Source organism: Scyliorhinus torazame, chromosome 8, assembly GCF_047496885.1.
Source record: "Scyliorhinus torazame isolate Kashiwa2021f chromosome 8, sScyTor2.1, whole genome shotgun sequence".
NCBI lineage: Eukaryota > Metazoa > Chordata > Chondrichthyes > Carcharhiniformes > Scyliorhinidae > Scyliorhinus > Scyliorhinus torazame.
This window is the reverse complement of record NC_092714.1, coordinates 151,206,146-151,234,109: the sequence shown is the minus strand read 5'-3', so window position 1 is coordinate 151,234,109 and position 27,964 is coordinate 151,206,146. Positions and strand designations below refer to the sequence as shown.

Here is a 27,964-nt window from a genome sequence, read left to right as displayed (position 1 = left end):
AAATGGCTGTCACGAGGGGACATAATTTTAAGGTGATTGGAGGAAGGTATAGGTGAGATGTCAGAGGTAGGTTCTTTACACAGAGAGTGGTGGGTGCGTGGAATGCACTGCCAGCAGAGGTGGTGGAATCAGAGTCATTAGGGATATTTAAGCAACTCTTGGACAGGCACATGGACAGCAGTAAATTGAAGGGGTGTAGGTTAGGTTGATCTTTGTTTAGGATAAGTGGTCGGCACAACATCGTGGGCCGAAGGGCCTGTGCTGTGCTGTTCTATGTTCTATGATTACCAGACAGATAGTTATGAACAGAGCACAGTGAGATTATAGAAAGACCATCTCAGTCACTTCATTAATGATTTTAGGACATTCTTTGTGATTTTGTTGACCAATATAATCATCAACAGACATAGTCCTTAATTGACACACTTACCAACCTGCCAGTAAGCAGACTCTGTTGCAGTACCTGCCCAGAACCATAGGGTTTGTCTGTCTAGGCCTCTGGTTATCAGACTGGCAGAGCCATGCAGGGTGAATATTTGAACTGCCACATTGATACATCATGAATAATACACGACGAGTGATAAACGTAACTGAGGCTTTAATACACTAAACAGCAAGCCTCCTGCCTCTGGACCCGAACTCGGTCTGGAGGCGGAGACTTGCCTTTTTATACAGAAGCCCGAGGGGAGGAGCCACAGGCGGAGCCAGCCTGGACAGGCCCAGGCATGCACGATACAGCACAATGCATATAATGCAATAAATGTGGTTTACCACACACAGCATACAAGGTTACGCACCAAGTTCTGGAAAATGGGATTAGAATAGATAGGTGCTTTATGGCTGGCGCAGACACGATGGGCCGAAGAGCCTCTTTCTGTGCTGTAAAACGTTATGACTCTATGTCATCTGCTGCCAGTATGCCGGCAGTGGCTCTGTAGTGCTGGGCTTGCACATCCAATGCCAATATTAGCCAACTGGAGCTTGAAGCAGGGCAGCACGGTGGTGCAGTAGATAGCATTGCTGCTTCACGGCGCTGCGATCCCAGGTTCGATCCCAGCTCTGGGTCACTGTCCGTGTGGAGTTTTCACATTCTCCCTGTGTTTCCGTGGGTTTTGCCCCCACAACCCAACGATGTGCAGGATAGGTGGATTGGCCACGCTAAATTGCCGCTTAATTGGAAAAAAATGAATTGGGTCCGCTAAATTTATTGAAACAAAACTGTGGCCTGAAGCTTGTTGCACCTCCTTGCAAACATGTTGATGACGCGGTCGAGTTACACAAGAGGACAAGTCCTCTTCATCTGAACCTCAGACAGCAGACCATCCATTTTAAACAGGGGGTGCGGTCAGTGTGCTGGGCGGTTATCATTTGCTCGTACCTCTGGTTTTATTGTTACAGTAGAGAATTTTAAAATTTGGACGCTGCTTGACCGGGTGTCAGGGTAGGCCAGAGAGCACAGCTGGATGATAGGGGATGATGGGAGAAATGGGACTTGGTGAGAGTTGAGACAGGGGCAGCAGAGCTCAGGTTTACAGAGGGTAGAATATGGGAGCCAGGAATGCTTAGGAATAATCATGTCTAGAGGCAAAGAAGACAAGAATGAGGGTTTCAGCAGCAGGAGAACTGAGATGGGTGAAATCAAGTGACGTCACCGAGGTGGAAATTAGTGATCTTAGTGATGGCGCAAATGTGTGGTCGGAAGTTCACTCCGAGACCAAATGCAACACCTAAATTGCAAACATACTGACTTAATCCTAGACTGTTACCAGGGGAGGGGGTGGAGTCAGGAGCTAGGGAATGGAGTTTGGAATGGGGACTTAAAGCACTGGCCAGGATTTTCCAGACCAACACCCCCTCCCCCCACAGCCCCGCCCTCCCCCCCCCCCCCCCAGTTTGGCTGCCTTTGAGATCTACCAATCCCGTCAAAGTCTACAGGCTTTTACATGGTTCACCCACCCCGCCGCCGGGGAACTCACCACGGGGATTCAGCTTTGGCAGGATCGCAAGATCCCATCGGTGGGAATGGCCGGAAAATCCCACCCCAATGGCTTCAGCCTTCTTAGCATGCAATTGGAGGACATGTGTGCTAATCCAGTACTGGATGTTAGATAGTACGAAGTCTTACAACACCAGGTTAAAGACCAACAGGTTTGTTTCGATGTCACTAGCTTTCGGAGCGCTGCTCCTTCCTCAGGTGAATGAAGAGATCTGTTCCAGAAACACATATATAGACAAATTCAAAGATGCCAAACAATGCTTGGAATGCGAGCATTAGCAGGTGATTAGATCTTTACAGTTCCAGAGATGGGGTAACCCCAGGTTAAAGAGGTGTGAATTGTACCAAGCCAGGACAGTTGGTAGGATTTTGCAGGCCAGGTGGTGGGGACTGAATGTAATGCGACATGAATCCCAGGTCCCGGTTGAGGCCGCACTCATGTGTGCGGAACTTGGCTATAAGTTTCTGCTCGGCGATTCTGCGTTGTCGCGGGTCCTGAAGGCCGCCTTGGAGAACGCTTACCAGGAGATTAGAGGCTGAATGCCCTTGACTGCTGAAGTGTTCCCCGACTGGAAGGGAACATTCCTGCCTGGTGATTGTTGCGCGATGTCCGTTCATTCGTCGTCGCAGCGTCTGCATGGTCTCGCCAATGTACCATGCTTCGGGACATCCTTTCCTGCAGCGTATGAGGTAGACAACGTTGGCCGAGTCGCACGAGTATGTACCGCGTACCTGGTGGGTGGTGTTCTCACGTGTAATAGTGGTATCCATGTCGATGATCTGGCACGTCTTGCAGAGATTGCCATGACAGGGTTGTGTGGTGTCGTGGTCACTGTTCTGAAGACTGGGTAGTTTGCTGCAAACAATGGTTCGTTTGAGGTTGCGCGGTTGTTTGAAGGCAAGTAGTGGGGGTGTGGGGATGACCTTGGCAAGATGCTCATCGTCATCAATGACGTGTTGAAGGCTGTGAAGAAGATGACGTAGTTTCTCCGCTCCGGGGAAGTACTGGACGACGAAGGGTATTCTGTCGGTTGTGTCCCATGTTTGTCTTCTGAGGAGCTCGGTCCGGTTTTTCGCTGTGGCGCGTTGGAACTGTCGATCGATGAGTCGAGTGCCATATCCCGTTCGTATGAGGGCATCTTTCAACGTCTGTAGATGTCTGTTACGCTCCTCCTTGTCTGAGCAGACCCTGTGTATAGGAGCGCTTGTCCATAGGGGATGGCTTCTTTAATGTGTTTAGGGTGGAAGCTGGAGAAGTGGAGCATCATGAGGTTATCCGTGGGTTTGCGGTAAAGCAAAGTGCTGAGGTGACCGTCCTTGATGGAGACAAGTGTGTCCAAGAATGCAACTGATTTTGGAGAGTGGTCCATGGTGAGTCTGATGGTTGGATGGAACTTATTAATGTCATCGTGTAGTCGTTTCAGTGATTCTTCGCCGTGGGTCCAAAGGAAAAAAATGTCATCGATGTATCTGGTGTATAACATCGGTTGAAGGTCCTGTGCGGTGAGTAGGTCCTGTTCAAACTTGTGCATGAAGATGTTGGCATATTGGGGTGCGAATTTGGTCCCCATGGCTGTTCCGTGCGTCTGGATGAAGAACTTGTTGTCGAAAGTGAAGACATTGTGATCCAGAATGAAGCGGATGAGTTGCAGAATTGCGTCTGGAGATTGGCAGTTGTCGGTGTTGAGTACTGAGGCTGTTGCAGCAATGCCGTCGTCATGGGGGATGCTGGTGTAGAGTGCCGAGACGTCCATTGTGACGAGGAATGTTCCTGGTTCAACTGGTCCATGGGTGCTGAGTTTCTGTAGGAAGTCCGTCGTGTCGCGACAGAAGCTGGGTGTACCTTGTACGATGGGTTTCAAGATGCCCTCGATGTAGCCAGAGAGGTTCTCACACAGGGTCCCATTGCCTGAAACGATAGGGCGGCCTGGTGTGTTGGCCTTATGTATTTTCGGGAGGCAGTAGAGATCTCCAATGCGGGGAGTACGTGGGATGAGAGCACGTAGGGTGCTCTGAAGATCTGGATCCAAGGTCTTGATCAGTCTGTTAAGTTGGCGGGTGTGTTCCTTGGTCGGATCTGCGGGTAACTGTCTGTAGTGTTCTTGGTTGTTCAGTTGTCGGTATACTTCTTTGCAGTAGTCCGTTCTGTTCAGTACGACAGTGGCCCCCCCTTTGTCTGCTGGTTTGATGACGATGCTGTGGTTGGTCTTGAGAGCGCGGATGGCATTGCGTTGTGCTTGGGTGACGTTCGGGGCTGTCTTGTGAATGCGACTGATGAATCTGGCATTGACGCGACTCCTGACGGCTTGAGCATACATGTCGAGTCTAAGGCAGCGGCCTTCCGGAGGGGTCCAATTCGACTCTTTCCTCTTCGGTTGCCGCACCGCAGATCTCTCGGTCTGCTGTTCCGGTTCATTGGTAGTCTGCTTGGGTTCGCCGTTGGCCTCTTGGGGTCTGTGGAAGAATTCCCAGAGCCTCATTCGCCTGATGAATTCCTCCGTGTCTGCCGCGAGACTGATGGGGTCCATTTTGGTTGTGGTGCAGAAATTAAGCCCTCTGCTGAGGATCCGCTTCATTCTGGATCACAACGTCTTCACTTTCGACAACAAGTTCTTCATCCAGACGCACGGAACAGCCATGGGGACCAAATTCGCACCCCAATATGCCAACATCTTCATGCACAAGTTTGAACAGGACCTACTCACCGCACAGGACCTTCAACCGATGTTATACACCAGATACATCGATGACATTTTTTTCCTTTGGACCCACGGCGAAGAATCACTGAAACGACTACACGATGACATTAATAAGTTCCATCCAACCATCAGACTCACCATGGACCACTCTCCAAAATCAGTTGCATTCTTGGACACACTCGTCTCCATCAAGGACGGTCACCTCAGCACTTCGCTTTACCGCAAACCCACGGATAACCTCATGATGCTCCACTTCTCCAGCTTCCACCCTAAACACATTAAAGAAGCCATCCCCTATGGACAAGCGCTCCGTATACACAGGATCTGCTCAGACGAGGAGGAGCGTAACAGACATCTACAGACGTTGAAAGATGCCCTCGTACGAACGGGATATGGCACTCGACTCATCGATCGACAGTTCCAACGCGCCACAGCGAAAAACCGGACCGACCTCCTCAGAAGACAAACATGGGACACAACCGACAGAATACCCTTCGTCGTCCAGTACTTCCCCGGAGCAGAGAAACTACGTCATCTTCTTCACAGCCTTCAACACGTCATTGATGACGATGAACATCTTGCCAAGGTCATCCCCACACTCCCACTACTTGCCTTCAAACAACCGCGCAACCTCAAACGAACCATTGTTTGCAGCAAACTACCCAGTCTTCAGAACAGTGACCACGACACCACACAACCCTGTCATGGCAATCTCTGCAAGACGTGCCAATCATCGACTTGGATACCACTATTACACGTGAGAACACCACCCACCAGGTACGCGGTACATACTCGTGCGACTCGGCCAACGTTGTCTACCTCATACGCTGCAGGAAAGGATGTCCCGAAGCGTGGTACATTGGCGAGACCATGCAGACCCTGCGACAACGAATGAACGGACATCGCGCAACAATCACCAGGCAGGAATGTTCCCTTCCAGTCGGGGAACACTTCAGCAGTCAAGGGCATTCAGCCTCTGATCTCCGGGTAAGCGTTCTCCAAGGCGGCCTTCAGGACCCGCGACAACGCAGAATCGCCGAGCAGAAACTTATAGCCAAGTTCCGCACACATGAGTGCGGTCTCAACCGGGACCTGGGATTCATGTCGCATTACATTCATCCCCCACCATCTGGCCTGCAAAATCCTACCAACTGTCCTGGCTTGGTACAATTCACACCTCTTTAACCTGGGGTTACCCCATCTCTGGATCTGTAAAGATCTAATCACCTGCTAATGCTCGCATTCCAAGCATTGTTTGGCATCTTTGAATTTGTCTATATATGTGTTTCTGGAACAGACCTCTTCATTCACCTGAGGAAGGAGCAGCGCTCCGAAAGCTAGTGACATTGAAACAAACCTGTTGGACTTTAACCTGGTGTTGTAAGACTTCGTACTGTGCTCACCCCAGTCCAACGCCGGCATCTCCACATCATGGATGTTAGATAGGCAAGCTGATAATTTAGAAGTAGTGGGAGGGTCAAGAGAGTTTGGTGGTGAGGTAGAGTTGGGGATCATCAGGCTACATGTGAAAATTATCGCTGGGCTCTCCGAATAAAATATCTATGGACAGGATGTGGATGAGAAACAGTATTTAAAATCGACTAAAATCACTCAATTCAAAACTGCACAAACTTGACAATAGCTTTTTACAGGTTTTAACAGCTGGCCCGCAACATCAAATGGCACAGCTGAGACAGGGCAGATGCTTTCAAAGCCAGGCTGCGCAGATCGTTTGAAAAGAACAATGCTGCCAGATGTGCTAATGGCAACTGCTGGCTCATGGGGCAATGTGGTGATTTGTGAGCGATGATTAACTGACCTCTGGGAGGTCAGAGCTTTCCAAAGGAAGACAAAACCTTGGGCATAAACACAGCTGTGGCACACACATCGCAGTGTGTTCGTTCCCCAGTGCTAACAATATAGTTTGGGAAATATTTCTATTTTTACAGTTTCAATTAGCAACAATTCAGGAGCAGATGCCTTGTGAATAAAGGGACATAGAAACTTCAGTCAGTATACAAGAAGCTGGCTGTTTCATGAAACGTGGACAATTAATAATCGGCATGCATTTGCTGGGTCTTTCTAGCTTTTAGTCTAACTGAATGCAAGGTTCTTTAGCACTCCTGGAACTGCAAAAATAATCGACACAGCAACAGTGTGAACATCTAGTTACCAGGGAGTAAGCTCAAGTTAAACTACAGCGTCCACAAGTGCTGTCAATTATTTAATTGACTTGAAATCTCATGCCAAGAAATAGAAAGGGCTTTTATATTAAAAATGCCAAACTATACCTGTCCTTGGGGAGAGGATGGGGGATCGTGGGACTCCTTCTGGCCGAGGAGCCACTGGTTGTACTGGACGTGTTTGTTTAGCGGCCAACTTCTTGAGGCTTATTCGACGCTTTTCAAACATCTCTTCCATCTCCTCTTGTTTCTGGAAGATTTTTAATACATGTGCCTGCAAGATGAACAAAGAGGTGTGACATTCGCACAAGGATAACGAGCCATAGCTCTTACCTCAATTTTTACATTTCATCCCTTCTTCATTCCCCCACACATCTATTTTCCTACCTCACTTGGAATGTTCCAGTGTTGTTATGGGCCAGGCGTTTTCAGAACCCCAAAATGTATCATGGAGTTCAACCAACCTCACCCTTTAATGCTATTGTTGCTTTTCCGAGCACACGGCTTGTTCTCCAGGGGTGAGATTACAATTATGGATACGTGGGTTTTTAAACACAAAACAATATTTATTCCATGAACTTAACTTAACCTTTGAAATAAACATTGGATCACTTCACACCACTTACTTCAAAGATAACCCCGAAAATAATACAACACTAAATAATCCTTCAGTTATTCCTTTCAACATCCAAGAGACTTAACACCTTTAAACAGAAACACATCAGGTTAAAGGCATTACTTTTATGAGATTAAATCACCCAAATGATCCAAAGATAGTCTTTCATGGCAGAGATCACAGCAGATCCAGCTCACTGCAAACACAGACACATCCAAGCTCTTTTCCTTCCTGCTGCTCTCAGCAAACCAGCCAGGCACTTTTCAGCTGCTCTCTGCTTTCAAACGGAAACTCAAAACTGCAAAATGGCACTGCAATTTTTAAAGGTACATTGCTTAAACATCCATTTCTTAAAGGCACTCTCACATGACAGTGTGCATGAAACTCTGCAACATTCCCCACATGTTCTAATGTGTAAGGATTCCTGTCACTCTCCTTCATCTGGAATAGTCAGGTATACATCATTCTCTTAGGCATATTGTTCCCTATTGTATACTTCCAAACCCGTGACCTCCACCATCTGGAAGGACAAGGGCAGCAGATACATGGAAACACCACCACCTGGAAGTTCCCCTCCAAGTCACTCACCATCCTGACTTGGAAATATATCAGCCATTCCCTCAATGCCACTGGGTCAAGATCCTGAAATGCCCTTCCGAATAGCACTGTGGGTGTACCTACTCCACATGGACTGCAGCGGTTCAAGATACATACATAGATACATACATAGAAGATAGGGGCAGGAGGCCTTTTGGCCCTTCGAGCCTGCTCCCCCATTCATCACGATCATGGCTGATCATCCAACTCAATAGCCTAATCCTGCTTTCTCCCCATAGCCTTTGATCCCATTCTCCCCAAGTGCTGTATCCAGCCGCTTCTTGAATATATTCAAAGTTTTAGTATCAACTACTTCCTGTGGTAATGAATTCCACAGGCCCACCACTCTTTGTGTGAAGAAATGTCTCCTCATCTCTGTCCAAAATGGTTTATCCTGAATCCTCAGACTGTAACCCCTGGTTCTGGACACACCCATCATTGGTAACATCTTCCCTGCATCTACCCTGTCTAGTCCTGTTAGAATTTTATAAGTCTCTATGAGATCCCCCCTCATTCTTCTGAACTCCAGCGAGAACAGTCCCAACCTAGTCAATCTCTCCTCATATGACATCCCGCCATCCCTGGAATCAGTCTGGTATGTATCTATATATTCGTTATTGGTTTATTTCTCTCTTTATAATATATACTTCGATATACTATTCCACGTTGACACAAGTGATTCAGCAATAAGGAAAGGTATTCAGTTAAAAGTTACTGTTCATCAGGCTGAACAGTTCAACTCAACGATATTAACCGACTGCCTCTGACTTATTTGATTTTTTAAAAATATTGTGATTATTTCAGGGGATTTGAACTCCTCAGCTACCTCTTGGAATATTCTAAAGTGAGAGAATTCCTCACGGTACCGGGGTGGAGGATTGACGGTGGCTGCTGACATCTCTGGATGGATTTGCGAAGGGGATTCTGGTGGAGCCCTCACAGCAGAGATCCAAATACATTGCGGTGCCCCTGATATTTTTGCCGCCCTGTAATAACTTTTACCCACCCTTTGAATAAAATGATGAGTCTGGGATGCAGAGGCAGTGGGTGCTGTGGGGGATTGAGAGCGGGAGCAGGGGCTACTTGTGCCAAGAGTTCCCGCCCCTGTGCTCTCTTAATGTGAGGCATTGAGGTGAAGCGTAGTAGCCGCCACGGAGGAGGATGCATGTGGGCCTTACCTCAGTGGGAGAGCCTGGTGCATGAATAAATGTGAAAAAAAAAATCATTTTTAAGATTGACCCTTTACTCAGGAGGTCAAAGTGGATGTGATTGGCGTCAGGAGTGAGAAGGGAGCCTGGGCAATATCTACCCCTTCGCCTCACACAGAGTTCATAAATAAGCACCTAAACCTTGCCTTGTGCCTGCTCTACAATTCAATAATATGGCCGATCTGATGTGGCATTGTCTCACCATTCCGGTCTGCCCCCTGCTCTTCCCCCCCCCCCCCCCCTCTTCCACTGTCCTCCCTCCCCCCATACCCTTGATTTTCCTGCAGATCAAAAATCTGTCTAACTCAGCCTTGAAAACATTCAACAACCCAGAAATTCCTCCTCCTCTCCATTTTAAATTGTTTTTAAACTGTGACCCTCTCCCCCATTTGTGGGGGGAAACATCCTCTCAGTCTCCATCCTGTCAAGATCCTCAGAATCTTTCAATAAGAATGTTTCAATAAGATCACCTCTCGTTCTTCTACGCTCCAAGGAGCTCGCCCTGTTCAATCTTTCTTCATCAGACAATCCCCTTCACCGTAGAAATTTGCCGAGTGAACCTATGTGAGCTACTTCCAATGCGAGATATTCCTCTTTAAGTGAACTCACCAAAACTATACGTCGTCCTCTAGGGGTGATCTTAACTGAGCCTTTTCGGTGCACATGAGCAGATGGGTGCCAGGGCATTACTGCTTGACCCACCTGACTAGTGCTAGAGGATCTTGATATGTGCAAACTTGACCTAACCATAGGGAATTGCATGCCAAGGAATCTGAGTCACGAGATCATTAACTAACATAATTTACAAGTGATCCAGTTTCACTTGGTTTCCATTATGTACTCTCCAATACTTTCAAATAATTACCATGAGTTCACCTCCAAGGATAGCTCCATACTCAATCGTGATCTTATTGCGGTCTTCCAGCTTCTGGCCTGAGGCCGTGTCCAGGTATTTCTCGATCTCCTGCAGGGCCGCCTCTGCCCCATCCTGGGACTGGCACTTGTCAACAGGTTGTGAGGCTAGCAGGTAAATCCCTGAATCACACCAGTGCATGGCCTATGGAAAGAGGAGATAGTTCAATCAGTACAGGCATCAAAAACCAACTGACTTGGTTGAGATACATCTTTCAGTGAGCCATTGATGCAGGCAAGCCAATATGCATCGATGTTAGTCTGCAGCCAGGAATAATGGGCAAGGTTAGCACCAAGAAGGGCATCAAGCTGTAAAACTACCCCCACCAATTCCCCCCAAAAAGTGATGGTTGATACGAAGGAATGATCACCCAGCATTGTGGCCACCCTATGTAACAGTGTGTGGCCCTCCTTCATCTCAGTGGGTGCAAAATATTAATAGAACTGTCATCAACTTCAAATGGTAAAATCAAAAGAAATATTTACAGTTTGGACGTGGAGGGAGCGCATGGCTCTCTCAGTCAGTATTGTGAGCAATCAGCACGCAGCTCACTTCAAGTGTGAATCATATCAGTCACACAGGTAGGTAAAAAACTACGCTGACGGAAACCAGCGGAATGTGGCAACCCCTGCGCATGGACAACGGTCAACAAAATGTCTCATGGACCTCACTCAGGACCCTGATGGGCTACCGGTTGCCCATCACTGCTGTAGAACATGGGGAATACCGACTGAAAAAGGGAGGAAGGCAGAGATACATCTTACATTTACACGGGAACAACTATCTCGCAGGAAACATTCCAAATATAGGATCATAACATTTACTCAAAAATGTACGGTAAACGTAAAATTGGAAGAATTACTTGCTGGAACAATTTTATTCAGGAAAATACAGTAAAGTTTGTGTTATTTGGCATTTTATCAACCAATTCTCTACTAACTGGAATTTCTGATCTTCCCTGAATATGAATTGTCACTTTACCAAGCAGAAGCAATTACAAACCTAACTGGAACTGTACCTGTGTGCTGTATTATTTTATATTCAATGTTTTAATGTATTGTCGAAGATTAGAAGTATAAATAATTGTCATTAACCACTGATCATACACTACATGTATTATGGTACTGCCATTGTACTTCAGTCATTACAGTAAATCCCGGCCTGCTGGCTCTACCCAGCAGGCTCTGTATAAAAGTGTACGCTCTCCTGCACTGCCCCCGTTCTTGGTTCCAGCTGCAGGAGGCTTAACATCTAGCACAATAAAGCCTCAATAATTCACCATTCGTCTCGTAGTCATTGATGGTACATCAATGTATTGTGCTAGAATTTTGAAGATGAACGTCTTACTCAAGCCAGTTCACCTAGAGCTGAACCCTCACGCAGCCGACGCCACAGCGACTTTCGAGCACTGGCTAGCCTGCTTTGAAGGATATCTCGGAGCATCCACAGAAGTCATCTCAGACCCACAGAAACTCCAACTACTCTACGCACGGGTGAGCCCACAAGTTTTCCTCCTCATTCGGGACGCTCCCACTTATACGGAGGCGATAGAACTACTGAAAGGACTGTAAATCAGGTGTTCGCCAGGCACCTCCTGGCCATGAGACGGCAACTCCCGGGGGAGTCCCAGGACGATTTCTTTGTGGATACTTGGCAGAAACTGTAGTTGCCAGGCGGTGTCGGCAGTCCAACACACGGAACTGCTGATCAGAGATGCCTATGTCATGGGCATTAAGTCCAATTACGTCCACCAGCGATTATTAGAAGGGGGTACACACGGCCTTACAGAGACAGTACAGCTCGCTAACTCCTTAGAAGTGGCCTCCCGCAAAAGGAGTCCTACACTTCCGACCGCGCGGCACCCTCGTAGGCGTCATGGGCCCCACTATCATCCGGCCCGGGTGCACCGCAGGTCTGCGCCGCACGGCAGCCAGCTAACTCCGGACACCCCAAATGCTACTTTTGCGGCCAGAACGAGCACCCCAGACAATGCTGCCTGGCACGGAGCGCGACCTGCAACGGGCGTGGCAAGAAGGGCCACTTCGTCACCGTTTGCCAGGCCCGATCAGTCGCCAACGTTTCTAGGCCCAGCATCGCTACCGCTACACCCCCCATGTGCGATCCAAGGGCGCCGCCATGTTCGCCGTCGCTCGCCACGTGAGGCCCGTGGGTGCTGCCATCTTGGATGTCGCCCGCCATCTGCGCCCTGTGGCCGCCGTCATCTTCGGCGCCATCTTGGAACACACCCCGGGACCCCTGCTCACCTGGCCGTACGCTGGCCGCCGCCGATCGGCCCTCCCAACAACTTCCGCAGCTCGCCTCCATCAGCCTCGATCAGTCTCGGCCTCGCAAACGCGCGACCGCTACAACGACCGTACAGATCAACGGGCACAAGACGACCTGCCTCTTCGACTCCGGGAGCACGGAGAATTTCATCCACCCAGCTACGGTAAGGCGCTGCTCCCTCCCAATTCTCCCCGTCACCCAGAAAATCTCCCTGGCCTCCGGATCCCATTCCGTACAGATCCGGGGGTACTGCGTAGCGACCCTCTCAGTACAGGGCATAGAGTACAGTAACTTGAGACACTGCGTCCTCCCCTATCTCTGCGCTGCCTTGTTACTGGGTCTCGATTTCCAGTGCCACCTCCAGAGCCTTACTCTGAAATTCGGCGTACCCCAGCCCCCCCTCACCGTCTGTGGCCACACGACCCTTAAGATCGATCCACCCTCACTCTTCGTGAACCGCACCCCGGACTGTAAGCCCGTTGCCAGGAGGAGCAGACGGTACAGTGCCCAGGACAGGACCTTTATCAGGTCGGAAGTCCAACGGCTTCTGCGGAAGGGGGTCATTGAGGCCAGTAACAGCCCTGGAGAGCTAAAGTGGTGGTAGTTAAGACTGGGGAGAAACACCGGATGGTCATCGACTACAGTCAGACGATCAACCGGTACACGCAGCTCGATGCGTACTGCCTTTCACGCATATCTGACATGGTCAACCAGACCGCGCAGTATCGAGTCTTCTCCACAGTTGACTTGAAATCCGCATACCACCAGCTCCCCATCCGCCCGGAAGACCGCCAATACACTGCATTCGAAGCAGTTGGCCGCCTCTACCATTTCCTTAGGGTTCCCTTCGGCGTCACCAATGGGGTCTCGGTCTTCCAGCGAGAGATGGACCGAATGGTTGACCAGAACGGGTTGGGGGCCACATTCCCGTATCTGGATAACGTCACCATCTGCGGCCACGAGCAGGACCACGACGCGAACCTCCAGAAATTCCTCCACGCCGCTAAACTCCTTAACCTTACCTATAATAAGGAGAAATGCGTTTTCCGCACAACTCGCTTAGCCATTCTTGGCTACGTTGTGGAAAATGGAATCCTAGGGCCCGACCCCGACCGCATGCTCCCCCTCCTGGAACTCCCCCTCCCTCACTGTCCCAAGGCTCTGAAACAATGCCTGGGATTCTTCTCATATTACACCCAGTAGGTCCCTAATTATACGGACAAGGCCCGCCCACTCATCAAGTCCACCATTTTCCTCCTGACGGCTGAGGCCCGCCAGTCCTTCCACCACATCAAGGCGAACATCGCCAAAGCCACGATGCACGCAGTCGATGAGTCCCTCCCCTTTCAGCTGGAGAACGATGCATCGGACGTGGCTCTGGCCGCCACCCTCAACCAGGCAGGCAGACCCGTGGCTTTCTTCTCCCGCCCCCTCCATGCCACCAAAATTCGGCACTCCTCTGTCGAAAAGGAGGCCCAAGCCATTGTGGAAGCTGTGAGACATTGGAGGCAGTACCTGGCTGGCAGGCGATTCACTATCCTCACTGACCAACGGTCGGTTGCCTTCATGTTTAATAATTCACAGCGGGGCAAGATCAAAAATGACAAGATCGTGAGGTGGAGGATCGAGCTCTCCACCTACTTGTATCGCCCGGGGAAGCTCAACGGGCCCCCTGATGCCCTATCCCGCTGTACATGCACCAGCGCACAAGTGGACCGACTCCGGGCTCTCCACAACGACCTCTTGTCACCCGGTTCTTCCACTTTATCAATGCCCGCAACGTGCCCTACTCCATCGAGGAGGTCAGGACCGTGACCAGGGACTGCCAAATCTGCGCGGAGTGCAAACCGCACTTCTACCGGCCGGACAGGGCACATCTGGTGAAGGCCTCCCGCCCCTTTTAGCGCCTCAGCATCAACTTCAAAGGGCCCCTCCCCTCCACTGACCGCAACGTGTACTTCCTCAATATCATTGATGAGTACTCCCATTTTCCCTTTGCCATCCCATGCCCTGACATGACTGTCATCAAGGCCCTACACAGTATCTTCACTTTGTTCGGTTTCCTCACCTACATCCATAGCAATCGGGGATCCTCCTTCATGAGCGATGAGCTGCGTCAGTTCCTGTTCAGCAAAGGCATCGCCTCAAGCAGGACGACCAGCTACAACCCCCGGGGAAACGGACAGGTGGAGAGGGAGAACGTGACGGTCTGGAAGGCTGTCCTGCTGGCCCTTCGGTCTAAGAGTCTCCCGGTCTCCTGCTGGCAGGAGGTCCTTACCGATGCGCTCCACTCCATCCGGTCGCTCCTGTGCACTGCTACCAATGAGACCCCTCACGAACGTGTGTTTGCCTTCCCCAGGAAGTCCACCTCCGGGGTCTCGCTCCCAACCTGGCTGACAGTTCCTGGGCCCGTCCACCTCCGGAAGCATGCGAGGAGCCATAAATCAGACCCTCTCGTCGAAAAAGTCCTCCTCCACCATGCAAACCCGCAGTACGCCTATGTGGCACACCATGACGGGCGACAGGACACAGTCTCCCTCCGGGATCTGGCACCCGCTGGATTGCCATCCACCATCAGTCTCCCTCTGGGACCTGGCACCCGCTGGATCCCCATCCACCATCACCACCACCCCCGACCTGGTACCATCCCCTCCCCCTCCGGTTGCCACCCTCGCCCCTGCGCCGTTCCCCTCCCACCAGCGATTATCACCACCACCCCCACCCTGGTAGCGCCCGTCCCCCCACCAGCTCCACTACTGGGTGAAGAAGGAGAGGACAACACGCTCCCGGAGTCGCAGGTACCCACATCGGCGCCCACAGCACAGCCGGGACTGAGGCGATCGCGGCGGAGGGTCAAAGCCCCTGATAGACTCGACCTGTAACTTCGCTTCACCTCTGCTGGACTTTTTTTAAACAGGGGGTGAATGTGGTGTACCACTGATCATACGCTACATGTATTACGGTACTGCCACTGTACTCCAGTCATTACAGTAAATCCCGGCCTGCTGGCTCCACCCAGCAGGCTCTGTATAAAAGTGTACGCTCTCCTGCGCTGCCCCCATTCTTGGTTCCAGCTGCAGGAGGCTTAACATCTAGCACAATAAAGCTTCAATAGTTCACCATTCGTCTCGTAGTCATTGATGGTACATCAATAATAATCCTCCTTACTCCATGAGGGCTTGTATTTTGGTTCATGCTCCAATTACTCCATTGCTGTATGGAACTCTCCATTAATCAGTATTTCTGATTAACTGGATCCATCCATTTCCCTGTGCATGCTGAATAATGAAACATTTACTGCATTCACATCATACCAAGCTCCTTGCTACTGAAAATCATGGTTCACATTATTTTGAAAAGATAGCTCCTTAGGAGATTGAACTAATTTAACTTTACCAATCCTACCTGCTGTCACAATCGAAGAAAATGTCTCCAAGTCTGTCTAATACATGTGTGTGTGTCTGTGCCTGACTTATGTGTCTGTGTGCAGGCTTGTGTCTGTCTGCGTGTGCTTGTGTCTGTGCATCTATCCACGTGTGTGTGCGTGTGTGTGTGCGTGTGTGTGTGCGCATGTGTGTGTGCGCACGTGTGTGTGCACATGCGTGTGCCTGTGTCTGCATGTGCCTGTGTCTCAGTCTGTACCTGTCGATGTGCGTGCCTGTCGATGTGCGTGCCTGTCGATGTGCGTGCCTGTCTCTGTGCGTGTCTGTCTCTGTGCGTGTCTGTCTCTGTGCGTGTCTGTCTCTGTGCGTGTCTGTCTCTGTGCGCGTCTGTCTCTGTGCCCGTCTGTCTCTGTGCCCGTGTCTGTCTCTGTGTGCGTGTCTGTCTCTGTGTGCGTGTCTGTCTCTGTGTGCGTGCATCTCAGTGTCCGTGTGAGTGTGCCTTTTTCTAATAAGCTGAATCTCTTTTTTGTAACTGCAAACTCATTAATGGACCAGATTCTTTTGCAACAGGGCATCTAATGACATCTGCTGTTAATTAGATATGCCCTTGCACATATATTTTTGGGAATTTTGTGCGTGACAATGTGCTGGAAATGCGAGCTGATAACATTGCAGCGAGGAAACTCAACAAATCTGGGGCATGAATGAGCAGGGCAATCAACTGTATACCTCCTTAAACAAACAGATGACAGAGTGTGAAACGAGCAGCACAAGGGCTGAGGCAGGAATGCAAATCAACGCGGGTGAATTCAATCTCAAATCAGAAAAGAAAGAGAAATAAAGAGCAGAATAAAAAAGTTGGACTGAGAGAGAGAAAAAAAACCGACAAGAGGACAAGTAAAAAGAAAATTCCAATCGAAAATGTTGATTTAAAATCAATTTTCAGTGTCAGAAAGATTGATTGGCAGTAATTAACATTTATCACACTGTTGATAGGATTTTGAAACTGGAATGAACAAGACTTTAATAATAATATAATATATATAAAATAAAAAGAGAAAATGCTGGATAAACTCAGCAGGTCTGGCAGCATCTGTGGAGAGAAACAGAGTTTAATATTTTGGATCTAAACAATCCTTCGACAGAATTTGCTTTTATTTGAGTAGAGAAGACTTTGGGTGGGATTCTCCGTCCAGCGACGCGGACGCGTCACCCGAAATTTGAAGCCAGCGCCGGGAGCCCAATGGGATGCAGAGGTACGGTGCCTCGACAACGGCAGACCTGGTTGGCCACAGGGTTAACTGCCATGCTAGCATGTCCACCTTTCACCCCTGTAGACAATGGATTTAGGTATCCAACCAGGCATGATTGGAGGAGAATGTGGGGAGGGCGAGGATAGACAGGACATGGGGTCCGGGCAGGCACAAGAGGCTGCTCAACATGTGCGACAGGGCCACCACGTCGTACGGGACACCCTAATCGCATCCAGGTTCACCAACAAGGGGTCCTGACCAGTGGCAGCTCAAATGTCCCTTCCCACCCCGCCCCATGACTCCTACCCACTTCACTACAAGGTACAAGCCCTGGGTTGGCAAGATCACCGAGTCTGGTCCATGGGATGAAGGATGATGATGACCCGCTCTGCGATGAGCTCTGGTTCTCCGCATCATTTGACGAGGCCGGACTCCTGCCCTCGGTAGCACTTCCCACCATCCGCCCGGATGATCCCTGTCTGCAGGCTGGCTATTCCATCACATGGTCCCATCGAACCCTTGGGTGGCGGAGGTGTGAACAGGGCCTTGGGGGGGGGGGGGGGGGGGTCAGGGATGGGTACCAGGGCAGCGTGCGATGGTGGGTCATGCACTGGGTAGGCCCTACCTCATGGCGCCCTCACATACCTAGCTCCTCCGGGGATGATACTAGGGGTGGTCGCTGACTGCCCTGGCGGCCCTGCCACATACCCACCACCAACTCCCATGCCCCACACAATGGGCCTCCCAGCCCCCACCCGGCATACCGTCAGCACCAGCCCAGCACCCCTCAGAAAGAGTACCGAGGCGGTTTGGAAAATTAGTGAACAGGTGTTTACTGTGGTATTTACATATATTGTACCCTAGCCCCTAATGCTAACCTATGTGCTTCACCCATGCAAACTTAACTAATATCTAACTTCCTGGTCTTACTTGTCCTAACGCTCCGTCTAGGTCCGTCACAGGCGCTACATCAGGAGTGGAGGCGGCCTGCTGTGAATCTTGCCATGACCAGAGTCCCTTTTGGCAGCCGTCCTCTGGAGCGACCTTGCCTGGGCGGGCCGGGCAGTCTTCCTGGTGTCCCAGGTGACATGGTGCCACTCTGGTCTGCCTGGATGTGCCAAGGACAGGTGGGTGGAACTCAAGAGGTGCTGCGATGATCTGGCACCTTCCCTGCAGGAGTCACCAGCACGTGCCCCATCACCTCCTCCTCGCTCGAGATGCCCGATAGCCCCCGGGCTTCTCCCTGAGATTGGGGTGCAGCCAGAGTGAGGTCCAGGGGCTCCACTGCCACCTGGCATTGCCGATCCTGGAGGCCTGCTCTTGTCTCGACCAGGGTCTACTGTTCATGGCCAAGGAGCACAAGGACAGGGCCACGTCCCTCTGGAACTTTGCCACATTACTCAGCGACCGTGCCAGGTCCCTCTTGGTCTGTTGTGACTGGGCCATGCTCTGGAGCACCACAGCGGTGCCCGTGTGGCCCTGGTACATGGCTGCCTGTGACATGGCCTCCCTGTCCTGTGCCTCAGTCACCGCCCGCATAAAGTGCCCCAGGCCTTGGACATCATGACCCATGGCCGATACTGTTATACCCAAGTTGGCCTGGGTGGTACGCATGGTTGGCACTGTCTCCTCCAACTGCACTTGCAGGTGCTGGATGATTGCTGTCACCCCCTCATGTAGCCCTCGGCTCTGCGCCTGCACCTCCATCATTGATGGGACCACCCTTTCCAGAAGCCCGAGATCCATCTGGATGGCAGCTAGTCCCTGGGGTCGGGCCCACTGTCCGACCGTCCACCCCTTCGGGGGTTCCTACCTCCACCCGATGCGCCACAGCATGTGTGTGGTGCGCACCAGATGATGCCCCAGGAGCCTCTTCTCTAACATGCCCAACCGAGGTGAGTGTCTCTGGGAGGGTGGAGAGTGTTGGAGAGAGCTGCGATAGAAAGTTGATGTCATCCCTGGACGTGTATTCTGGTGTGTCGTGGGGTTACGGAAGGGGGCACGGGTCAACAGCAGGTCCTGCCATCGCTGGATGAGTCTCAGGATTGCGGAGGACTTCAGAAGGACCCGCCTGATCGCCAGGTGCCCCTGCATGACAAAAGTCAAGGCGTATGGTTAGATGGTGTGGTGGCCATGGTTCCACATGTGCCATAGGGGCATCGTGACTGCCCGCTCTCCAACCCCACTGACCAGGTCCAACACGTCTACTCTGCGACGGTGAGGGGCCATAGGTCCGGCAGGCCCCTTCCGGTCTTCTCTCTCTTCCTGTGGTTGTGGGCCGCATTCTTCTGGGGGGGACAGATAATGCATAGTGACAGACATTCGTACATGAGCAGCACAGGGAGTCTGTGGCTGGTGGCCTGTGTGTGTGGGACACCTGGCCATGGCAGGTGGCATGTGGTTAAGGGTGGGATGTGAGCGGACTGCTGGCGGGCGGGGCTCGGTCGCCCCCTGGAAAGAGGGGCAGCTATGGATGCGTGGGACATGGTTGGTGCCAGGGGCACGGTGGTGGAATGACACATCCTGGCTGGCCTTGGGGGTTGCTCATGCCCATCGTTGTCTACTGGCCAGCCTGGTGGGGCAGTATTGCGGCGGGGGGGGGGTTCATGAGCGTGGGACGGGAGTTGGTGTCAGAGGCACGGGGCTGGTGACTCAACCCTGGCTGCCCTGAGGAGGTTGTGCAACATTTTCTGGCACTGCTGCCCGGTCCTGGTTTTAGGGCCATGGTGTCACAATCTTTGCCAGCTGTGGCAACCTCCTTCCCAGTGACTTCAAAATGCTGAAGAACCGAACCTGGCACTGTAATATTCAATGGTTAGTTGTTCTATGCTTGATTATGAATCTGTTCCCAATTGCTGCTCACTGTGCTGGTTAACTCTGGGTGTGCAGTTACGGAAAAGTAAACAAAACTGTAGAAAAAACTAGAAGCCTGAGCTGAAGCATGGAGCAGACATTATAAAGCACTAAATAAAACTTATGATAATAATATAATAATAATTGTACACATAGAAACTGCTGTCATCTCTGCATTGCTCTGAGAGATATAAAATATACAAGAGGCACAGAACCTTAATTTCAATTCTATACCATCCACCGCCCCCCCCCCCCCCACCTGCCCCCCACCCCCCCAATCTCTGAGTCTTGACCTTAATCACTGAGTAAAAGCTTCAGTCTACATGTCTGTTTGGATTTGTGACGATGGAAGAATTTTGGAATATTGGATTCTAAATACTGGGCAAGTTAAGGGTTAAAAGCCTCGGGTTAGAGTGTGTTTGAGTGTAGTGGTCTTTATTTTTAAATAATTCTGTTTTGCAGGGCCTGGGTGCTTTTAGCAGCCAGAGGTAAAATCGACAAAATAATGTGTTTTTCAGTCTGGACTAACGGACTGTGGTTTGACTGGGGAAAGTCCCTGGGGAGTTAATGTGCTTTGCAGCCTGCAGAAATAATGGGCGGGACTTCTGGTGCGGCACGCCATCAGGATTCTCATTTTGCCGGCTGGTCAATGCCGTTTCCCATTGTGGGACAGCCCCATGCTGTCGGGAAACCCCGGACTACCAGCAAAATGGAGAATCTCGACAGTGGAGAATTCAGCTCAATTTGTTTTTCATCTTCGGGAGATGAAGTCATTGCTGGGCGGTGCCAAGGAATGCAAAGCAACATTTTTGAAAGGTTTTAGAGAGGCAAGTGTTTGGAGAAGGTTTTGGCGAGAGGAATTGAATTCTGATCTCCCTGACGCTGAGTCCACAATTCTCCCTCAGTAAGATAGATTGAGATCTGTATGTTTCTTTTCTCGTTGTTCAATGAGAAATTGAGTAGTAGTGTTTAATGGGTAATTGTCAGTTGTTCTTTTCGGCGGTGAAGTTAAAAAAAAAATTATATTGTATTCATAATAAAGATTTGTTTTTAAAATGCCAAAGCCCTATTTCTTTGTGCAACCACTCTTAGAGTGAATCAGTCTTCCAAATAAACTAAAATATTGGCGTTTTAGTCCAGTATCCTAGCCACTGTTGAGGCTTGGTCTGGGATCGTAATAGACTAGATTATGAATCTATCTCTGCTTAGGTTACCTCCCCAGAGTATGTGTGTTTTGTACTGAGGTGTGTCAGGAAAAGTTCAGTTTGATTGTGGCCCTTTTTGTTTCTAAACAGTATGAGGAGCACTGCTCAGAAAAGTAACTTGCCATGAAGCAATGGCAGTCGGTGAGTGCTTTCTGAAGCACTCTATCGCAGAAGATATACTTAAAGCCCAATAGTGCATCGGACACCATTCCTAATTTTCCCTGTGGTTCACGAATACTTTTACCTGTTCCAGCCTCTTGTGCAACTCCATTGATTGGTTCAGCAATTCCTTCTTGGCTTTTATTCCGTTGACGAGGTAGTCACAGACAGCTCGCAGATCAATGCATTTGGGGAGTATTGAATCCACGGCGTAGTGATTGTCCTCGATCAGCTGGTCTCCTCGGGCAGCCAAGGCTTCAGCTTTCTCCAGTGCTTCCTGTTACACACAAACAACAGGTTTTACCAAAAGACAATTATTCAATGTTTTCCTTTCAAAACTTGAACTCCGAACTGCTTCAACGATTTAAAAAGTGGGTGAGCTTCACTTAATGAAAGCTAGACAGAAATATTATTTGTATAAATTCATCCAAGTGACGTTAAACCCTGGGCCCATTTTCACAGAATCTGTGATCCTATCACTGAGAATTCAGGAGAGTTACCCATTTGGCAATCCTGCAGTCATCTTTGTAGATGGTGGACAGTCTGTAGGAAGTCAAGAAGTTGAGTTATTGGTGCAGGATTCCCATCCATTAACCTGCTCTTATGGCTATAGTATTCATCCAGTTTGGTTTCTGATCAATCAATGGTAAAGACCCAGGATGTGAACAGTTTGACAGTGGTGGTTGGCAATGGCCGTGCCATTGAATGTGAATGAGAGATGGTTAGATTCTATTGACGGAGATGGTTATTTCCTGGCACTTGTCTATCAATTAACTGGTTCCCTTCCCATCAGGTTCACGCTCCTCCCGATTGGATTCTCAGCAGACAACCCTGTACTTTCCCACTTTTAATGTGAATGTTTGATGGGAGTCTGCGTTAGTGTACCTGCTGGTGTTGTGGAACACACCTTTAATCTCTTATTTATTCACTTATCAAACAATACCATCATGCACGTCCAAAGGGAGAATATAAACTCTTTGGAAAGGTAATTTGCCATCAGTAATTTGCCCCAATTACTTTAGTAAAACAGACCCCTCATGCTTAAATGTAATGCATTTCCAAATCTATCCTTTGGCAAATTGTTTCAAATGTCCTGTAATACAACAACTTGAACATTATATTTTAACAGGGTTCGGATTGTAGTATAAGAATTACCTGAGACTTTTCTTCAAGGTTATAAAGGTCCCTGACAATATGGCCCACATGGGAGGAGCTGCTTCCCATGTCTGTGAAGGTACTGTGTCGCTCAGTGACAATATCCAAAGCTGTCTTGACCTATGAAAGAAAGGAAATAAAGAGATACATTAAATGTTGTGCGTTCTCCAAATCCGACAAAGGTTTGGATGACCATCAAAGTTTGATGTTGGGTATCTCCAATTACAGGGAATAAACGTCCATCCCAGCTTGTACAGGTTAAAAATTGATGTGCGACTTTTTATGTTTTGCTAGTATTTGCTGATAGACTTCGCTGATGCATCTCTTCATTCATTGGATGGGGGATGTCCAAGCTGTGTGCTACTGGAACATGCGATCTCCATTTGCCCAGTTTATGAAGTCTCTCCACATTTTCCTCTTGCTTGCATGTTAGGGAAATTATCCCCAGGTCTGTGCCCAGGTGAACTGGATTACTTAGGAACAATGGTCAGCAAATCAGCCAAGAATTCTCATAATTTTTGTCAGCTTCAGCTAGAAAAATGGTGTGTATCTCTGTAGCTGCACAGCTGAGGTTTCAGACCAGATTTTCTGGTGCTCTGTGCACTCATTGAGTCTGCATTGACCCTCCGAAAGAGCACTCTACCTAGGCGCACTAACCCAACCTATTCCCAAAACCTCACCTAACCTGCACATCGTTTTGGACATTAAGGGGCAAATTAACATGGTGAATCCACCTAACCTGCACATCTTTGGATTGGGGAGGAAACCGGAGCACCCGGAGGAAACCCACGCAGACCGAGGAAAAAGTGCAATCTCCACACAGTCACCCGTGACAGGAATAAAACTAGGGTTCCTGGCGTTGTGAGGCAGCAGTGCTAACCACTGTGCTGTATTATTCCTTGTGTCTGAATAAAGCTCGTAGTCTTACAGTTGAAGTATATGCTTTATTTCTATGAGTTTGTTCTCTCTCCAGCGCTTATACTGTACGTTACATCTGAGCTGCCTGTCTGTGTCCTGCTCACCAGCTGCCGTTCCTGTGAAGAGAGAGAGACTACTTCCTGTTTGTCTATGTATTTATACATCTCTGGTGCTCCCTCTAGTGGTTACTTAGTTGTAGTGATTTACATTAACCCCTTGTGTATATACAGTGATGCATATCACTACATGTGCCACCATGCCACCCATGTGCAGTCTCTTTAGTGAGTGCGAGCCAGCAAATAATTGCCACCAGATCAATGACCATCGTCATGTGAGGCATTCCTGGCACGCGAGCTTCCAACCCCTATACCAAGATGGCACCTTGCACTAAAGATGGTTTAAACAGATGTTGTAGCTCCCATCTTGACTACATTGGAGTTTCTTTAGTGCCTGAAATATGCAAAGAAAATCATTCCCTTGACGGTGAAACAAATTGAGCTCAGGGAAAACGCAGGACAGTGGGAATTGAGCTCTCCAGCACCATTCCGATTAACGGTGTGATGAAGCATTCACTTTTATTTTGTTTGCGGTAGTAATTTGTGTTAAATGTTAAATAGAGTCCAGAAGAGGTGTAGAGCTGCAAGCACTTACTATCTTACTATCGCTGGGCATTAACAGTCTGTGTTCAATGAGACGGGGCTGTCTTGACATGTGGAATTCTCATTCTGCCCAACGCACAATGTGACAGGGGCTGGGAGAGGGGGGATGGGCTGTGCTCAGCACTCACCTCTCGGAAATCTTGCTCAAAGTGTCGGAGCTGCAGACATTGTTTGAGCTTGAGCTGGTGCTTATTCCAAAATTCATCAAAGGCCACTTCAGTCTCGTTCAATTGAATGAGCAACCTGCAAACAGAAAGAAGGGATAAGAAACAGATCTTGCACCATCAACTGAAGACCAACGGGAAATAAATGTTATAAAAAACCAACTTGTAAATCTTTCCGTAGAACTGGGTAGGTTGTGTTGTATCATTAAATAAGCTCTTGCCACATTTCCATTTCATTTGTTTTCCCAGTCCTGAACGAGCAGGAATGCTCAAAGCCGAAAAGCTATGCTTTTGGTTTGCTTTATTCTGTCCCGGGATGTGTCCGGCATTTGTCACCCATCCCTAATTGCCCAGGAGACGAGTGGCTTGCTCAGCTGTTTCGGAGGGCAGTTAATGAATCAGGCACATTGCTATGGACCTGGAGTCACATGTAGGCCAGAGAAGCGGATTTCCTTTCCTACAGGACATCAGTGATGTAAAGAAATGAAAAGAAATGAACAAAGAACTGTACAGCACAGGAACAGGTCCTTCGGCTCTCCAAGCCTGCGCCAATCATGCCCGCACTGCTGGGGACCATATCCAACTATCCCCATCCTATTCATGTATTTGACAGGGTGTCACTATCGTACCTGCTTCCATCACCTCCTCCGGCAGCGGGTTCCAGGCCCCCACTACCCTCTGTGTAAAAAAACTGCCCTCGCACATCTCCTCTAAACGTTTCTCCTTAAACTAGTAATCGACTCTTCCACCCTGGGAAAAAGCATCTGACTATCCACACTGTTCATGCCACTCATACTTTGTAAGCTTTCATTAGCTCACCACTCAACCTCCAGCGTTCCAGTGAAAGCAATCCAATTTTATCCAACATCTCCCCATAGCATCTAGACCTGGCAACATCCTGGTAAACCTCCTCTGTACCCTCTCCAAAGCCTCTACATCCTTCTGGACCAGAATTGAACGCAATATTCCAAATGTGACCGAACCAAGGTTCTATGCAGCTGCAGCATGACTTGACAATTTTTATACTCAATGCCTCGGCCGATGAAGGCAAGCATGCTGTATGCCTTCTTGACTATCTTCACCAGCTGGTCCAGAAGGATGTAAAAACTTTGGAGAGGGTACAGAGGAGGTTTACCAGGATGTTGCTTGGTCTAGATGCTATTAACTACGAGGAGAGGTTGGATAAAATTGGATTGTTTTCACTGGAACGCTGGAGGTTGAGGGGCGAGCTAAAGAAAGTTTACAAAGTATGAGTGGCATGAACAGTGTGGATATTCAGATGCTTTTTCCCAGGGAGGAAACCGGAGCACCCGGAGGGAACTCACGCAGACACAGGGAGAACGTGCAGATTCCGTACAGACAGTGACCCAAGCTGGGAATCGAACCTGGGACCCTGGAGCTGTGAAGCAACAGTGATACCCGCTGTGCTACCGTGCTGTCCCAAGGTAGGCTTTGCTTAAGTGGGTATAAAATATGACAGTTTGACGTTAGTGTTTCATGTTATTGGTAAGCATTATTTAACTGGTAATTGTGAGCTATTTTCTCAACGCTGTTAAAGTTAGTATTAATATGTCATGAGAATGTCATTTTAAGAAATGTTTGGCTGCTCATGTTACTGCAGTGATGTCAGAGTGTGGGTGGAGCTGAGATCTGGTTCTGCTTTTTAGTTTCACTTTGAGAAAAGCTTGGGTGTGTCTGTCTTTTTGGTTTCGTTTTTGAGTGTGTTGCAGCTGAAGGCAGAAAAAGTAGCTGTACTGTTGAGCTGCCTGCCATGAAGGACTATCTCTTAATCATTTGGTGAATTCAGAATTATAAATATTTTCAGTAATGAATGTAAACCCTGATGTGCGTTTGTTTAAAGGTTTGTTAAGTGTTCTGGATGTCAAAAAGGAAAGCATACAGATTACTTAGTGTTGTATTCTTTGGGGGATGTATTTGATTTACTGGTTGCTAAGATGTTCACTGTATGTTTTAGAAAGGTTAACTTGTGTTCATAGAATAAACATTGTTTTGCTTTAAAAAATACTTTTCCATTTCTGCTGTACCACACCTGTAGAGTGGGCTGTGTGCTCCCCAGACCACAATCTAATAAAAGTTGTTGGTTAGGTGAACTCCATGATACACTTTGGGGTTCTCTAAACCCTGGCCCATAACAAGTAGCATATTATTCCTATTTAGTCCATATCCCTATTTGTGCGTAGAATCACTTCTGGAGTGACGTATCCTTTCCTCAAATCTTACAAATTAAATAAAATATTGGGGCTCCTGTCCAGTATCCTAGCAACAGTTGGAGTCTGGTCTGGGAATGAGATGGGTTTCCACAGCAATCGTCAATCAAAGAATAATACAATGCAGAAGAGGCCCTTCGGCCCATCATGTCTGCACCAACGCATGAAAAACACCTGACCTGCCTACCTAATCCCATTTGCCAGCACTTAGCCAATAGCCTCGAATGTTATGATGTGCCAAGTGCTCATCCAGGTACTTATTAAAAAAGTAAATTTAGAGTACCCAATTCATTTTTTCCAATTAAGGGGCAATTTAGCATGTTCAATCCACCTCACCTGCACATCTTTGGGTTGTGGGGGAGAAACCCACACAAACACGGGGAGAATGTGCAAACTCCACACGGACAGTGACCCAGAGCCGGGATCGAACCTGGGACCTCGGCGCCGTGAGGCAGCAATGCTAACCACTGCGCCACTGTGCTGCCCATCCAGGTACTTTTTAAAGGATGTGAGGCAACCCGCCTCTACCACCCTCCCAGAAAGTACATTCCAGACCGTCACCACCCTTTGGGTGAAAAGCTTTTTCCACAAATCCCCACTATACCTCCTGCCTGTCATCCCTGACCCTTCAACAAAGGGGAACGGCTGCTCCCTATCCACCCTGTCCATGTCCCTCATACCCTTGTACACCTCGATCAGGCTGCCTCTCAATCTTCTCTACTCCAGCGAAAACAACCCAAGCCTATCCAACCTCCCTTCATAACTTAAATGTTCCACCCCAGGCAACAGCCTGGTGAATTTTCTCTGCACCCCGTCCAGTGCAATCTCATCCTTCCTATAATGTGGCGACCAGCATGTCTTTCGGGACATGTGGGAGGAAACCGGAGCAACCAATAGAAACCGACACAGCAGCCAGAGGAAACCCACGCAGACACAGGGAGAACGTGCAGACTCCGCACAGACCCAAGCTGGGAATCGAACCTGGACTCTGGTGCTAACCACTGTACTCACGTGCCACCCATGCTAACCTCCCCTGAGCCCTCGGCCCCTTGACCTCATTTAATGTCTTTTGTCATTAACCATAATCCTTTAAATTTGATTTTCTAATTCTCCATACAACTGAATCCTCCACTCCCACTATTCGTTTAAAGCCCTATTTACAGCCCTAGTGATGTGATTCGCCAGGACTCTGGTGCCAGCATGATTCAGATGAAGACTGTCCCATCGGAACACATCCCCTCTTCCCCAGTACTGGTGCCAATGTCCCATGAGTACAAATCCATTTCTCACACACCAATCTTTGAGCCACGCATTTACCTTCTTAATCATATTGACGCTGTGCCAATTAGCTAGTGGGTCGGGTCGTAATTCAGAGATTATTACCTTTTTGGTTCTCCTTTTAATTTAGCTCCTAACTGTTAATACTCCCTTAGTAGAACCTCTGACCTTGATCTACCTATGCCGTTGGTACCTACGTGGACCACGACAA

General features: G+C 49.0%; 1 protein-coding gene across 7 annotated transcripts in view; it reads right to left on the bottom strand.

Annotated features, from left to right (window-relative positions):
• Positions 1-27,964, bottom strand: part of mcf2la (mcf.2 cell line derived transforming sequence-like a) — a 343,346-nt gene that overhangs the window by 103,883 nt on the left and 211,499 nt on the right. For all 7 annotated transcript variants that reach the window (XM_072514367.1, XM_072514366.1, XM_072514368.1 and 4 more), the window contains 5 exons: positions 24,212-24,326; positions 22,507-22,626; positions 21,437-21,628; positions 10,165-10,356; positions 6,987-7,152 (listed from right to left, as the gene is read on the bottom strand). In XM_072514367.1, the coding sequence (XP_072370468.1) occupies positions 6,987-7,152; positions 10,165-10,356; positions 21,437-21,628; positions 22,507-22,626; positions 24,212-24,326 (785 nt within the window). The remainder of the gene's footprint in view (positions 1-6,986; positions 7,153-10,164; positions 10,357-21,436; positions 21,629-22,506; positions 22,627-24,211; positions 24,327-27,964) is intronic.